General features: G+C 35.9%; 1 protein-coding gene across 1 annotated transcript in view; it reads left to right on the top strand.

The window, feature by feature from the left end:
- The window catches only part of CCDC80 (coiled-coil domain containing 80), a 36,268-nt gene extending 25,217 nt beyond the window's left edge, over window positions 1-11,051 (top strand). The window contains exons 5-8 of the mRNA XM_003763586.4: window positions 1,067-1,215; window positions 6,786-6,889; window positions 8,408-8,488; window positions 9,292-11,051. Coding sequence (XP_003763634.2) covers window positions 1,067-1,215; window positions 6,786-6,889; window positions 8,408-8,488; window positions 9,292-9,638 — 681 coding nt within the window. The 3' untranslated portion in view covers window positions 9,639-11,051. The remainder of the gene's footprint in view (window positions 1-1,066; window positions 1,216-6,785; window positions 6,890-8,407; window positions 8,489-9,291) is intronic.
- Window positions 11,052-16,600: the final 5,549 nt, after the last annotated feature.

The raw sequence follows: 16,600 nt of genomic DNA, 5'->3' as shown, positions 1-16,600 counted from the left end.
CCATTTCATTCTAAGCAATGTCATAGTAGATTACTATTACTTCCTCCCCCCATTTAAGTTAACAGAGAGATTAACTGTTTGCTGGATAACATGATTTCTGGGCTATTTTGGTACGATTAATGTTCTGTAGGATAGAGCAATAGTGCCATCATTTTTATCCATTTCCTTTTTTTCAATCAGTAGTTTATTCATGAAAAGTCATAAGAAACTCCTGAATCACAATACAATACCTAGTATTTATTCTCACCTCTGCCATGACCCACTAGTGACCTGATTATACACAGACAGATGACTCCAGTATGTCAGCCTATCTACAATTCATTTATTCTTGACTGTTAAATACATGTGATTTCATGTTTGCTTATATTATTTGTTATTTGTCATGTCCAATGCTTTCTGACTTTCTTCTTGAAGAATGTATTCTGAGGCAAAAAAACTTCTACCTAATTTGTAAGACTTTGACCTATTTCTTTCATTGATCCTGAGTCATATTTTCCATCAGATTTACCTTTTCCTGAGTTACAAGAACAGTTTCTCTGTACTTCTTTCAGCCACTATTTCTTTCCCTTCCCTTCCACCTTTCTTATAGGCTGAGAAGTTTCTTTACATAGGTTTATTACTGTAGATAGACTTAATTGAGTAATTTCATTCACTTTTCTTTGTTAAAGATGGTGTTCCTCACTTCTTTTTTCTGTTGTAAAGTACATGAGAACCAGCTCAGCATCAAAGGCAAGGGAAGTGAAACTGGGATATATATTCATAGTGAAGAATTTTGGGGGTAGATGAGTGACTTCACAGTCAAAGTTCTGTAAACCTGAAATACACTGAAAGTATAAGTCATGATATTTCATTCAGGACTTCAGAAAGGGAGAAAGCAGTACTGTGTGGGGCAATAAGTTAAATGGATGAGCCCCAATATTTCAGTTTCCATGACTGTAATCAAAAGTTATGCTGCTCTAGGCAGATTGGGGAATGCAATTCCAATCCCCAATTGAAGAAAAACTGTCCTAATGAGTAACTAGAGTTTGAGTATCTAATTGTCTTTTCATTTTTCTTTCTCAAACAGCAATACTATGAGGTTCCCATAGCAATGAAGTCTGTTTTTGATTTGATTGACACTTTCCAATCTCGAATCAAAGATATGGAAAGGCAGAAGAAGGAGGGCATTGTCTGCAAGGAGGACAAGAAACAGTCATTGGAGAACTTCCTATCCAGGTACATGTCCTTTTGACCCTTAGGAATGGCTGGGTTTTATTTGACTTTAAATCACCTTAGGTGATTAGGCCAAAATATTGATATAAAAACAACAAACAAATGTTTGTAGATATGTAAGGTCTTTATCCTTTCCTTTTATCCATTTTCCTTTTATATCTTTTTTATATCCTTTTATATCTATATATAGAGAGAGAGCAATACAATTTTTAAGAATGACACAGAAAATTATCAAGTGAGGAGGCTATTTTTTTCTCTTGCTACTTGGAAAAGACTCTGATAATGAGGATTATGATGTTGGATTCATGCCTGTGCTACTGACTTTGTGATCTTGAATCAATAATTTCTCTCTTTCATGGTTCTTACTGGCACAGAGTACAGATGACTGATTTTCCTTGACCATGAGTTGACTTACAAGATCTCAGAATAGTAGAGTCAGAGTGAGAAATATAATCTACCACCCCCCTCCCCCATTTTACAGAGGAGAAATTGAGGCCTAAAGATAAGAAGTAATTTCTCTAAAATATTGCTAGCAAAAGATAGAACTGGAATTTCAACCCAAATCTTCTGAATCCCAGTTCAATATTCTTTCCCATGCTACTTCTACCTGGATACCTAAATCAAAGGAAATACAAATTTGGGAAAATTTGAGATATCAAATAATTATTTAGTGTCCAAAATATCTAAATGTAATTTTAAGATTTCAAGAATATAGTTCAATGCAAATGTACAAATCTATCCAAATGACTTTTATAAATTGAGAAAATATTTTTTTAAAAAATGAATAACTCTAAAGATACGGATAAATGTGCATTCCTATGAGGAACATGGCATCAGACTGAAAATTGATGTGATTTTCAAAGTGCTCCTTAACCTAAGATCTCACTGGTGGCCAGAGAAAGAAAAAAGGTTATTTTTTCTATTTTATGTCTTGAAAAATAAGGCAAGATTGAAAGGGGGAAAAAAGAAAAATAGATCTCGATCTCTCAGGAGATAGAAGAGGAAACAATTATAATTGTACTGATTTTTGCTTGGCAGAAGTCTTGTATTCAGCTTCACTATGTCCTTCCCACTATTTTCAGTCTAATTAAGGAATTTCTCTCCTGCTATAGCATCTCCATAGTGTGCTCCTTATTTAAGATTATCGACAAAATTGTAATTTTTGCCTTGAAAGTTTTATTCAAAATTGATAGATTTGGAGGTGCTGCTCCTTTTGAAAGGACAAGGTAATTTTGAATCCAGAAAGTGCTATCCTGCCTCCTCAATCCAGTCACTCCTTTTATTGTTTTATTTTCTAAGCCCCCTTGTCTTTCGAAGATGATATGAGAATGGTCATTCTCATGTTATTATTCTCCTTCCTCCCCTGCTCATTACCAATAAATAAAAGGTGGGGAGATATCAAGTCATAAGTATCACAATGGGAGACTTTTTCTTTTAACAACCTGGAAGGAATTCTGAGGCCATATAGTACAATTTTTACATTTTACAAGTGAGGAATTTGGGGTTCAGACAGAGGAAAGTATTTACTCAAAGTCATGTCCCCAATAAGGGGCAAAATCAGGGACAAAGCCAAGATTTCTTAGAGCCTCTAAATGTAATGTGTTTCCCATGACTTTATACCTTTCCCCAGTGCAATGCCATCAAATAAAATTGTAAATTTTGCCTATTGTCTTAGGCTAACCCTTTTGCAGAGGGGGACATTCAGGATTAAATGAAAAGAGTTCTCAGTTAAAGAAATTATCACCATTTCTAGCAATAGAAGCTCATTTGAGAAAATGCTACCTCAACCCAATGTACTAACCCAAACTGCTCATAGTTTCACATTTGCTTATGTTCTATGTCTCTTATTCTAGATAGTTTCTCTAGTTGCAAGGGATGAATAAAAGGGAGGAGCATGTGAGTAAAAACCTCTAAAGCTAAAACTTCAGGAAAGAGGGATATGGAAAATAGCAGAATTAACTTGGTTTTTGTCTTCAAATGGAACTTTTTCTCCAAATTTTTTATGGTATTAGCAGACACTGGAGCTAGTCTAGTCTTCAGTAATGTTCATTTTGTTTTGCCTATAATTATCTCTCCTTAAGAACAAAACCACAGGGAATGGTATTAAATATATTCTTATTTGGGAATATTGGTGAGATGTGTAAATACATGTACAACTTAAGAGTTGTTCATTTGCAGAGTAGCCACACTGGCAGGGAAACCACTGTTCCATAATAAAGCAGTGAGGTGAGATTCACAACCTGTGCCATATCCAGAAGTACCAATCCCTTGGGGGGAACCAGCAGAACTCTTGGGGTACCCCTGTGGAGAAAGAGGCATTACTTAGCAAGGAAACAGCCTGCTGTTCATTATGTCTGAGACAGCAGGTCTTGAATCACATACCACAGAAGTCAGGACTTCATTCAATGGCATAGTTAAGTAAACAGGCCAAAATATACATCACCCAAAATAACTCCATCCAGAGGAAGACTTCATAGCTCTGTGTGAGGCCTGGGAGTCTGGGTTAGTTGGGTCCGGGGTAGATGGATCAGTGCTGGTCTGGCAAAATTCCTAGAAAAGCAGAAGAATGTACAGAACAGACCCTGACAGCAGTCACCAAGCTATCTTCCTGGAATCCCTGACAGTCCTGACATCTCACCCTCCTGCCCTGCCCTGCCCTCCTGCTGAGCACACACTTCTCCTCCCCCCATTCTAAACATAGATTTTATGTTTTCTTTCCCTTTTAAGAAAAACAAGTAAGAGGAATCATTCTCATTTAATGGTCATAGCTCTCAGTAAGGCTCATTAAAGGCCTTCCATTTAAAACTAATATTTTCACAGGGTATTGTGTTCTTCCCTAGTCATTCAAACCTTTGCAACACTTCCACATCCCCATCCCCCCTACTCTTGAGGCCATTTATTTTTGTTCTGTACATTTGGTCTCAATACCAAAACAGTGGGACTTGATAGGGAAGGAAATGAATATGAAAGCCATTTTTTTTTGTTAATTCTTAGCTCAAATTGACCCCACTACAATCCTCCTATTACTTTAAATACAAGGCAAAACATATTTTCCCTAATGAATATATCTCAAACATCCTCAAAATGTTACTTGGTTCTACTTCTTTTTTGTATAAATTATAATCATTTAAAGCCTTTAAAAATGCCCTTTTGGCTTGTAAGACTATAATGAACAGGGTACAAACTATGTTCAGTGGACATGATCCCAATTCCTAGAACAGCATCTATTAACTTCTGTTTTATGGACATACACTCGTCTATGTTAAGAGTGGTAGTAGTAAAAATAGAAATGAAAAAATAGGGGCAGATAAATGGCATAATGGATAGAGTACTTTTTAAAAAATAATTGGAAAATGGGATACCACAGAGAGAAATAGTACAGTCAAAAGGAAATAACAAATAATTACATAGGCAAGAGATATACAGAATAAATTAGAAATAACAGAGGGAAGGTAATAGCTTTAATAAGCTTGAGGGTTAGGAAAGGATTCTCGAATGGATATTTCTTCTGTTACTTGAGGGAAAGAAGAGAGTGGTTGATGTTACTGGAAATTTTGGAAAACTAAATAGAATATGGTTTTCTCAGTGAAGCAGGAGACTAAGTCATATATTTATAAATGTGGAAAATAAGAATATAGTTGGGAATGAAAGGAGAAATGAAAAAGTTTAGAAAAGCAGGAGACTAAGTCACATATTTGTAAATGTGGAAAATAAGAATATAGTTGGGAATGAAAGGAGAAACGAAAAGTTTAGAAAAGCAGGAGACTAAGTCATATATTTGTAAATGTGGAAAATAAGAATATAATTGGGAATGAAAAGAGAAACGAAAAAGTTTAGAAAAGTCATTGTGGAAAATTTCAGGTAGCTTATGAAAATGGAGCATTGTCAGGTAACACAGAATTATAGATTTATATCTGGAATAACATTTAATTCAAAACTTTAATTTTACTGAAGAGAAAACTGAATTCTAGAGAGGATAAGAGTTTTGCATAGGGTCACATATCTAGAGAGAATTTGGACAAAAATCTTCTTGACCCAAAGTTTGGTACTCTATCCTAACCATCATGCCCCAGAGATATGCTTCAGCTGAGTTTATGTATGATAAAATTCTAATGAATGAAATAAACTCAATTTTGTCACTTTCTCAACAATATGCAAGTCTTGAATAAATATGAAAGGAACCAGATGATGGGAGTTTCCAGGCATAAAAATATAAAGTTAAAAATGGTTGCTGATTGAGATGTATGGAATTCTAGAATTGTAAGTAACTGAAGCGTTAAAATATCAGTGGGCTCAAGGGCAAATAAAGTTCAGGTAGAATAAAAGATCAACCTAAGAGGATAGGGACGGGCAAAAAGGCCAGAGGATAAATAATAGGTTTGATATGAGCCAAAGAATGGGAGAAGGATGAAAAGTGAGGTTATCAAATATTAAAGTTCTAGATCATGAAGTAGTGTCATGCTACAAGGTGATAAGGTGTTTGGTTGATACATCTGTGCTAATATGTGGTTGATAGCACATTAATAAGGTCAACAGAAAGGAAGAATAATGTGATCATGTTGGTAGAGAGGCTCTTGATATGAATAATGAAATTCCTGCAAGTTAAGGCTTCTTGACTTTTAATGTATCATACTTCTTTAATGCTCTAATAAAACTATTGGAATTCTCAGGATAATGTTTTTAAATGCACAACGTAAAATACAATTACCATTTTAAAAAATGTCCATTGATTCCAATTTTAGAATACTTGCATACAGATGGTGACAAAGGAAGACTGTGAAGAGGGGATAAAATCACCAAGAAAGGAGAAAGTTAAGAGAGCAAACTGAATTTTAATAGATAATGGAAACGAAGTTGAGGGAAAGAGTGGCTTAAGTGAATTGTGCTGATTTCAAAAAGGAAATAATACTGAAAAGTGTCAATAAAAGAAAAGCCATTGAGCAGAATATGTCCTGTCTTCCTTCTGGCCCAGTGAAATGTAGGAGTGGTAGGAAAAGCTTCCACCAAAGAAAACTGCAAGGGGTATATGTCTTTGAGGGAGAGTCTGGTATCAGTTAAAATAGACTATCAAAATATTGCTTTCAGAGTTCAAGGATGGAGGTGAGTTTGTTGAGAAGAGAACTGGTGGTTCCAATAAGTACAGGGGATCTGGACTAGGAGACAGGGAAATTAGAATAGAGAGGGCCTAGGGAGCAGTAAAGCTGATTGAATAGGAATGGATCTTTGAGAAGAGGTGACATGGTCATGAAACGTATAATTTAGGTAATAAAACTGGATGAATAGGTTTGGAGAAGCAGTATACTGATACATCAATATAACAGAAAGTATGTATAACACTTTACTAGATGAGGCACACTCTGTTATCAAAGTTTAAAGAGAGAGGGCTTGCAGAGTTAATCTAACCCATAGTTAGAAATAGGATTTGGAATGTCATTGTTTCAGCATGAATCACTGTAGAAACTCAGACCCAAATGGTGTCCTGTGCAGGTGAGAGGTGTCCTTTGGACTTTGGAATGGGGAGGACAGCCAATTCTGATCATGCAAAGCCTAATTTTCCATTGCTTACTTCCCAGATTCCGTTGGAGGAGGCGTTTACTTGTGATTTCTGCTCCTAATGATGAAGATTGGGCATATTCACAACAGCTCTCTGCTCTCAGTGGTCAGGCTTGCAATTTTGGTAAGAAATCTTGCCATTGCTATTCCTACAGGCTCTTTTTTTCTCTGCCTCTTTTTTTTTTTAATAATAAAAATAGAATGCTTTAACTCTTGCAAAAATGCTTTTTTATGTATTGTCTCATTGAATCTAATTGAAATCTTATTTCAATTACCATAAATATTATATACCTCAAATATAATAATAATGTATATGTGTAATATTTCCTTATTATAGCTGAAAAAACTGAGGTTCAGAGAGTTTTAATTATTTATCGATGGTTATATAGCTTTTAAGTGTCAGAGGCATTATTTGAACCTGTTTTCTTGATCCTAAGTCCACATCATTGAAAATTATTTTAATTCAGATAATAAACTCCTGAGCACTGATTAGTTTTCATTTGTGACACACAAACGTTTATCCCAAGGATCAAAATCATTTCCATAAGGAAAAAGTGAAGGGAAAAAAAAACTAGCCTGCCTTATATTTATTTTGTTGATTTCACAGACTTGTATTTGAAAATGTGATTCACATGATGAATATGCTTGGTATTTGGGTAGGAAGCAACCTTGCCTATTAGAACTATGTGTACTGAATGTACTGAAAGGAAACAGGAAAAACATATATACAGTTTCCCCTAAAAGCTACATCTGACTGCCTTTGGGCTTCTGTTCAAAAGAAGTCCATTTTCAGCCTGTCTATCCCCCATCACTAGGCTACAGAACTAACACTGTTATTAGATGATTAACTCCAGATTACTGTCTGGCTTGAGACTTTGTCAAGATCTTCATGACATCTCAGTATTGTGCCATTACAACCCCCTTGTCCTTCCTGCTTTCTGTCTGTTGTATCCCTTCATCTTCTTTATTTTTTAAAGGATCCCAGCAATTACCAAGCAAATTACCCTCTTCCTTTAAATTCAGCTGCATATTTGAAATAAATAATGTGCTTTTCCCAAGGTTTCCCCTTTGGAACTCTTAAAAATAATCTCCAGGGCATACTTTGACCTAAGGGGTCTTAGGTGAATTCTTAGGATAGGATCTCTATCAACTGAAGCAAAGTAAGTCTCTGACCTTCCAGTCCTTCCTCTGAAAATTAATGAGAAAAACTACTAAGGGAAGGCATTGCAATTTCTGGCTCAGCTTCCTTCCAAGCACCAGCCAGCCCAAAGAATCTCAGACATTTTAATGAACTAACTGCTTCATGTCTTGTTTCATCATTCCAGAGGATGCAAATCACAGTTTAAGACCAAGTTCTTCTATTTCAATCTGCGAAAACAGTTGAACATTCTTCAAACCCTGAAATTAATTCTGAGAGCTACAGAATTAGTAGTACTTTTAGTACTTTTTCCATTTTGGCATTTAAAAAAAATCCTGAAGTCTAATGTGTAAATAAATTATTCATCTCATTTTCTTGTTAAATATATGTATTAACTCTGGGAAGCTATCTTAAATGCTTAACTGCAAAATTCTGGGAAGTAGTAAATGGTGGCTATTTGAAAAGGATTGCTATAAAATAACTACAACTCTCATTTCTCCTCAGGTCTGCGCCATATAACAATTTTGAAACTGCTAGGCCTTGGTGAAGATATTGGAGGAGTTTTGGAATTGTTCCCAATCAATGGTAATATGTTTTAAAGTAACTATTAACCAAGTTAATGCCCATGCATACATACACACATAAAGCATATTCTTGAGACCAAGAGAATGCTAGAAAATGAATATTATCCATTTAGAATGTCACTTAGAAAAGTAATTAATAATATCTCTTTCTTCCATTAAGTCTATTTAATTTCACTAAATTTATTTTATAGCATTCTTTGCCTCTATCCTTCCTACACTCACATTTACCGATGAAAAACTACTCTTGGCTATAAAGACATTAGTTGAAAGAATGACTTTGGTTGCCAAGAAATGAGTTACTACTCTAAGGGGAAACAAGTTCAGGAGCATGGACAATATAGTCTTTGTTAATGATCAGCTTACAAGAAACAAATCTGACTAGAGTTAAATTAGCATCTGATTCTACCTCTTCTAACATTTCTATGAGAGAGACATGATGTGTACTAAAGTTCATTACTAATAATATTATAAAATAGCAAGAAAGATAAGTACTAGAAGCAGAAATAAATTTCTCTCAGAGGTTGGGCCAAGTTGATAACTATTCTGAGGTATTTGGGGGATATTATACTCTTTAAAGACACATGACCCCAGCTGAAACTCATGCCTTGTCTCCCTGCCATTTTGTTATATTTTAAAATGATGTATAAATAATTCTGATGTTTCCTTATGGCAAAATTCCTGCGTTACAGCCTTATATGCCAAAAGAAGGGAGGGCTGAGTTCCCTGGTTGGTCCTGTCATATTGTTTTTTCCTGAACTACAAAACCACAATTCATTGATGACTTCTATTTCAATCCCATTCTAGGAAGCTCTGTGGTTGAACGAGAAGATTTGCCTGCCCATTTAGTGAAAGATATACGGAACTATTTTCAAGTTAGTCCCGAGTACTTCTCCATGCTTCTGGTTGGGAAAGACGGAAATGTCAAGTCCTGGTATCCTTCTCCGATGTGGTCCATGGTGATCGTATATGACTTAATCGATTCCATGCAACTCAGGAGACAAGAAATGGCCATTCAGCAGTCACTGGGTATGAGGTGCCCTGAAGATGAATATGCTGGCTATGGTTACCATAGCTATCACCAAGGCTACCAAGATGGCTACCAGGATGATTATCGTCACCATGAGGGTTATCATCATGGATACCCTTACTGAGCAGAACTATGTAACCTTTGCCTCCCTTCCATTTCCCAACCAATAATCCCTGCAGTTGTTAAAGCCACATATAGCCAGCTATGTAAAGAAATTACTTCAAACAGTTTAAACTACTCTGCTTTTTTCTTACAGTGTTCATCGGAGACTAAATAAATAGCAGACTTTTGCATTCCCCAAAGTGCACGAGTCTTTCAGAGTGAAAAAGTTTTGAAATAGTAACCTCAGAGTTTTAAAGTAACAAGGACTTCTTTTTGTGTTTTCTTTAGCTGAAGGGCATCTGTTGTTCAGTAATTGTACTAAAAACTCAGATGATTTACTTTTATTTCCTTCAAAGATGGACACTTGTGGTAGAGAGAAGACTGTAAAATGAGCATTTTGATGCTTTTTATTTTTTTCAAAAGTATTTATTGGAAAGTGAGAATTTTGTATAATGTCAAAGATGATGAGTAAAAGGTCATAGCCCAGATTTATTTAAAAAAAGGTGAATGAATGAGATTTCAGTTTGATTCTTAACACCTTTTAAAATGTCTGTCAAAAAGAAACTTTACTTAAATGAATCAAGCTTCATATTTTGAGTTTCATTCATAAAACATGACAATGAAAGAGGGGATTACAACAATTTGCTGAAAAATCTTTAACCAAAGGGAATGGCCATGCCATGTGACCTTGACCACAAAATGGCTCTGGCAGCCACAGTGACTTCCTTGTGAGATTGGGGTTTGCCTCCTTGCAGGTTATCCCCTATTCAGCACTCATGACTACTGCCTCCTAGGCTTCCTTTATCAAAGGGCTTTGGGGAGCACAAAACTTGGGCAGGAAGAAAAAAGAAGATATAGAGTTCCAAAGCTTGCCTTTGAATTTAACAAAGGGTATAAAGCCAGCTATCTAACCAAGGTGGAATCATTTTAAGCATGAGAAGGCTAGATCCCTCCTATCACAGATAATGTCCATGTTTATTTGCTTCCTTGGACCTACTATTAATATAGTGTTACTATATTAGAAGAATACAGACACATAGTCTCCATGGTTGCTTTTGTTTCTACTGTGTCAGATTTGACCTATTTATATCATAGTGGAATAAAACTGTGGGAGGGAAGTGAAATCATTTCTTAGAAGGTGGGTTTTCTTTTTCTTTTTTCTTTTTCATTTTACAATGGAATGAAATATGCATTCATCATTCATTCATTCATTCAACAGATGTCTATTGAATGTCCACTGTGTGCCTCATTAGGCTATTTGAACAGTCTTACCCAGTTTTACTGACTGCCTTGTTCTGCTCCTATAATAGGGATGTGCATTGGCCATTATTTTTGTTAACTAATACCAGAAGTTATTATTGGCTAATAATAAAATCATTATTAGCTAATGATAACAAATAGGTCAATATTAAATAAAACAAATGTTTATGCATTTGCTGTTAGTTCTCTTATGACTGCTGTGTAGGGGTCTTCAAGCATCTCTATCAAATCTCTGTTTTGCTGCAAATGAAAGTTCAAATGGGAACCTAGATCTGAGATAAAAAAGAAAACCTGAAAAATTATCAGGAAAAGGAAAACTATCATGTCTTTTTCAAAAGAAGCAACTGAGACCCTGAAAGATTTCATTCCACTCAAAAAACATGTCTTAAGCAACTATTCTATACACTGTTCTGTATATAGAAAGGATAAAAAGATTATAGGATAAAAGACACACAAAAAGACATAGAAGAATAAGGACATAGAAAAAATGAAATATTCCTTATCACAAGAAATTTATGTTTTAGGGACAGGGATGAATATAACATTTACATGGATAAATGTAACTCAAACAAATAAAAATGGAACAAAGAGGACAAGAGATAGCGTAGATAAACTATTCTTTAAAAATATATATTTGAATAGGGAGAGAGAACTAATAACAGAGAATTGGGGAAAATTTCATGAAGGAAGTGGCATCTGAGCTGACATTTGAAGGAAAATAAGGATTCTAAGAGGAACATGAGAAAGGAATGCATTCCATAATGATGGGATAATTAGTGTGAATGCACAGAGGTTAGAGATAGGATATAAAATTTAGGAAATGATAGCAACATAGTTTGGTTATAATGTAGAGGGAGTGAAGGTGATATAAAATTAAGTAGGGAAGGAAATCAGATTTAGACTGTTGAAGGCCCAACAAGACTGTATTTACTCTATGGACAATTGGAAGGCATTGATATTTTTGAGTAGGGATTGACATTGTACATTAAGAAGATTATTTTGACAGCTGTGAGAAGATTGGAGAAGGTAAAAACACAAGAAAAGGAGATGAAAATTACAGCATCTGAGTTGGAAGGGACCTCTGAGACTATTTAATTCAACTTTTAAATGAATTATTTCTCAATAACAGAACCAAGATGTGTTTATCCAAGTGAATAGGAGGTTCTTACAATAGTCCAGGTGAGAGGTAATGAAGTTATGAAGAATAGTGGTAGATATATAATTAACAAACCGATAATATGTCATAGAAATGAAATCAGTAGAACTTGCCTGTTGATTATTTGTGGGATGTTGGAGAGGAGGAAGAGCCTGTTTAGAGTATAGGAATGATCAGGCAGAAGAAAGAAAGCCAGGAGACAATTTTGTCACAAAAACCAAATATGGAGAATTTCTGGGATAAGGGGGAACATTTGTCAACAGGATTTTAAACCATTGATGGATCAAAAAGTGTAGATGGTGAAGGTTTAGTCATCTGGGGATTATAACTAACCTTTAAGGAAGCAGTTTTAGTGGAGTACTGGAATTGGAAGCTGATTTCAAAGAATGATAATTGAGCAGGTAGTAAAAAATATAGCCAGTGAATGATTTAAAAAATTCTTTCTAGGAGTTTGCCAATAAAAAAGAGGAGAGGTATAGGATGAAAGCTTGGGAAAATAATATCAAGTGAAGCAACTTTAAAAAAAAAAAAGATGGACAGATGTGTAGGCATCAGGTAAGAAGCCTTTGGGAAAAAGAGATAGAAAATCAGAGAAGGGAATGCAATATTATCAAAGGAGATGGGATAAATACTACTAATACCACTTAAGTAGCATTGACAAGATGAGGGATCTACTCTGAGGCTGGATAAGAGAGGATTGGTGAAAATATAGAGAGTTTTAGAGCAGGGAACCCTGCTTGAGTGATTTCAATTTTTTCAGTAAAGCAAGAATTTTGCTGAATAAGATTGTTTGCAAAATTGTGGTTGGGGCTTTTGAAGATATAGAATAAGCACTGCTGGGGGTGATAGTTACTCACTTTTCAATATTAAGGATCTGGTTGACCTGGGAGGGCATCAAAAATAAGGAATGGAATGGAGAGTAGGAATTATCTGAGGGTTGAAATAAAATGGTCTTTGTGGAAAAACAACAGGAAATAGATGGGAAGTGTATTTAAGATTGAGGATTGGCATTGACATGAATATTTGGAATCAGTGGTACGTTGCTAAATTTTAACATCCAGCTCTCTTAACAAAAACTGAATGCATGACTCACTTTAATCATGCAAGTTTAATCTGCTTGATCACTTTCTTAAGATTAGACAATATACAAAACCATAAATCAAGTGCTATTCATTGCATACCTGACAGTTACCCAGATTTTGGAGGTGTGAGACTGAGAAATAGATGCAAGGACAGGAGATTGTTTTTGGAGAAGAGATTGGTTCCAGATCATGGAGGTGTATAATTTTAGGTCTAAGGCTGATTTAAAGGCCTGGAAGATTTGTCATAGCGAAAGATAAAGTAATTCCCGTGGGGAATGATTTCTTTAGTCCTGGGCATCTACATATGGGATTACTCCATTCCACCAACTCTCCCCAGCACACTCTCCAGGCAGAGATGAAAGGGAATGGAGGGTCTGGAGCTGGGGGTCCCTTGTTGATATTATTTCATTGAGAAGATACATCCCTGCGCTCTTAGGTAGAAAGTTCAGGCCTCCTTGGGGTCAATGGAACTTTTGTAAACAATTTGGTATCCTCCATGTTCCTCAGATTTTGGACATCTCAGAAATGAAAACTTCCTTAGGAGACCCTACCTTGGAGAAGTGTGATCCTGGATGTTGTTTTAAGATCTGATCTGTGGGTAAGTGAGAGAAGTAATAATTTTGTAGAAAATAATTTTATAGACAAATCCTAGATTTTCTGAGATGGATCTCTCTATTGGCTCACCCTCCCTGATCCAAAATAATTTTCTTCTTCATTTTTCCTCATCTAACCTATCTTCTAACTACTTTGCCTGCATATCAGAATATTGGGCCCTGGAGGTTTCATGTGGCCATTTGAATTTGAGCTATGTTACCAGTTCCCATGTGGAACTGTCTGATGTCACCTGAGAATCCAAGTCTCATGCATACCCCAGAACCTTTAAGTCCATTTGGATCCAAACATTCAACTAAGCTCAGTTCTCAGTCAGTGCTGCCTGCTCATTATCACCTTTGGCAAATACAGAGAAAGAGATTTGATGGGGACAGTGGATTCCAACTGACACAGTGAACTGGGAAAACCCAGTCAGCTTGGGGGCTGATTTGAGGGGGGCTATCCCTTCCATCTCAGAAAGCCCCCAGAAGTTTCCTATTAGATAGTTTAGAGCTGCCATGGAAAGTTCAGGTGGGTGAGGAGACAAGGAGGGCTGTGAGGGGCTGTGAGTGATTTGGGTTCCTGGGGAATATTTTTAAAATGTCCCTCTAAGATGTTCACATGTGAGATAATTATGATATCCTAGACAATCAGAGCTTTGCATAAACTATGTAAGCAGAAAGGATTTATAGCCTTAGTGCCTTCCTCAAGAGCAGCTGAGGAATGGTCTCTCATTCCCTAAGATTTAGGATAAACACTTTTTGTAGAGATTTTTAACTATTTTTGCAGCAGAGACCCCTCTGGCAGTCTGATGAGAGCTATAGATCTCTTCTCAGAATGATGGTTTTAAATGCATAAAATACACGGTATTAAATGAAACCCATCATATTAAAAAGCAATAATCAAAATATTAAAAACAAACAAATTTATGGACTCCAGGTTAAAGATCCCTGGCCTGTAGCAAATCAGCCAAAGGCAGCATGAAGGATGATTTTGGACATGGGATAGCTCTAGAAAAATGGCAGCATGATGGCACAGTGCTGAGTTTCCAATCGTGTTTTGCTGTTACCTGACCTATGTAACATTTAACTACTTAACTACACTTCTTTGCATCTACTTTTCCTCATCTGCACAATAAGAGGTTTTGGAGAAAGTTTCCTTCTAGTTGTCAGTGTCTATGGTTCCATAAAGTAAGTTAAGCTTGTCTTTGGCTCCCTTCCCTGGGTTCCTATCACATATCCCATTTCTTTAGGCTGTGCATAGTTGTGAAAAATAAGGGAAAATCTGGCTTCCAAATCTGTCTCCCACACTTAGCAGCTGAGTGACCTCAGACAAGTCAATTAATTGAAATTCCTTGTGCCTCAATGCTAATTACCTTACAAGGCTACAATGCATATTACATACAATGGATCTGTATAAAATGTGTTTTATGAATTTTAGGAAACTATACAATTAACTAACAAGGTTGCTCTCAGGTAGGCTGTTTTTTTTAAAGTGAACCAAATTTCCATGTAAGTCTTTCCATTAATATATTTTATTTCCATGTTTTTCACTCTGTTTTCATTATTTGAAGGTATTAGAAATTTTATTAGATATGCTTTTGAAAAGGGAGATACAAAATTGAATAAGATGTGTTTTGTGCTCTTAAGGAGTTTACAAGTATAATAAAAGAAATGATACACAGATGGCCATCAAACAAAATCGATGATGATTCATACTCAAGGAAGGTACCCTAATTGCTAAATGCTTTCAAGGGAAAGAGAGTCATCACTTTCAGTTGGATTTGATCGTGGATGACTTCTTGAAGGAGATGAGATTCAAGTTAGTCCTTAAGTTAAAAGTAGGATTTCAGTAAGTGGAAACAGAGAGATTGTTAAGGATGACATAAGCAAAGATTTGAAGGCAGAAAAGCACAGGGCATATTAAAAACATACAATGACAGACTAGTTTGTCATCTCCTTAGATGAAAATTTGAATGTATCAAAGATGATGGGGTAGAAGGAAAGAAGAGGGGGAAATATGGGGAAAGGAAAAAGGGAGGGGAAACAATCAGTCCAAACTGTGGAAAATTAGGGATGATAGCAGGCCTCTAAGGAGGTAGTAGTGGTAGACTTAGATTTATGGTGCTTTAAAGTTTGCAAAATGCCTTATAAATGTCTCATTTGAACCTTTCAACAATTCTGAGAGGTAGGTGCTCTTATTATCCCCGTTTTATAGAGGAGGAGAACAAAATTTAAGGAGGATTCTCCCAGGATCACCCAGTCAAGATGTACCTGAGGCAAGATTTGAATCCAGATTTCCTGACTCCAGGGAATTGCTCTCTATTCTAGCTGTTTAGGTAGCTGAGAACCCAGAATGTTGCTATGTGGGCTATCCAAGTGATTCTAGTCAGTTGCTAATAAGTTAATTTATTATTAAGTAAATAATATTATTGTGTTACATTAATATATTATTATTAAGTTAATTATATTACATATGTATATATATATATATATATATATATATATAAAATTAATAAGAGGTAGTCCATTAGTGGCCCAAGAGATTAATTTTGGCTCCAGGCAATCCTGCGAGAACATTTAGAATAGAGTTTCAACAAGAGGTGGTGAGCCTTCAATCTATTTGGTGAGATAATCACCACATGGATCTCATTTTCAGCTATTCTCCTTTAGTATGCCCACTGTTGGGGTATAATTGTTACATACACTTCATGGAAGAGCACAGAACTTGGTCAGAAGACGTAGATTCAAGTCTCAGTGTCCCTGGTGACTTAGTAATGCAGCCTGTTAGGGACAGGTATATTGATATCTCAGCTTCCTCATTCATATGATAAGTATTAAAACACTCTCTATGCCTGCCACACAGCGCTCTTGGGGGCACCAAATAAGGCAATGA

The sequence above is a fragment of the Sarcophilus harrisii genome, chromosome 3 (assembly GCF_902635505.1).
Source record: "Sarcophilus harrisii chromosome 3, mSarHar1.11, whole genome shotgun sequence".
Lineage (NCBI taxonomy): Eukaryota > Metazoa > Chordata > Mammalia > Dasyuromorphia > Dasyuridae > Sarcophilus > Sarcophilus harrisii.
Note: the sequence above shows the minus strand (reverse complement) of the source record. Positions and strands in the feature narration are given on the sequence as shown.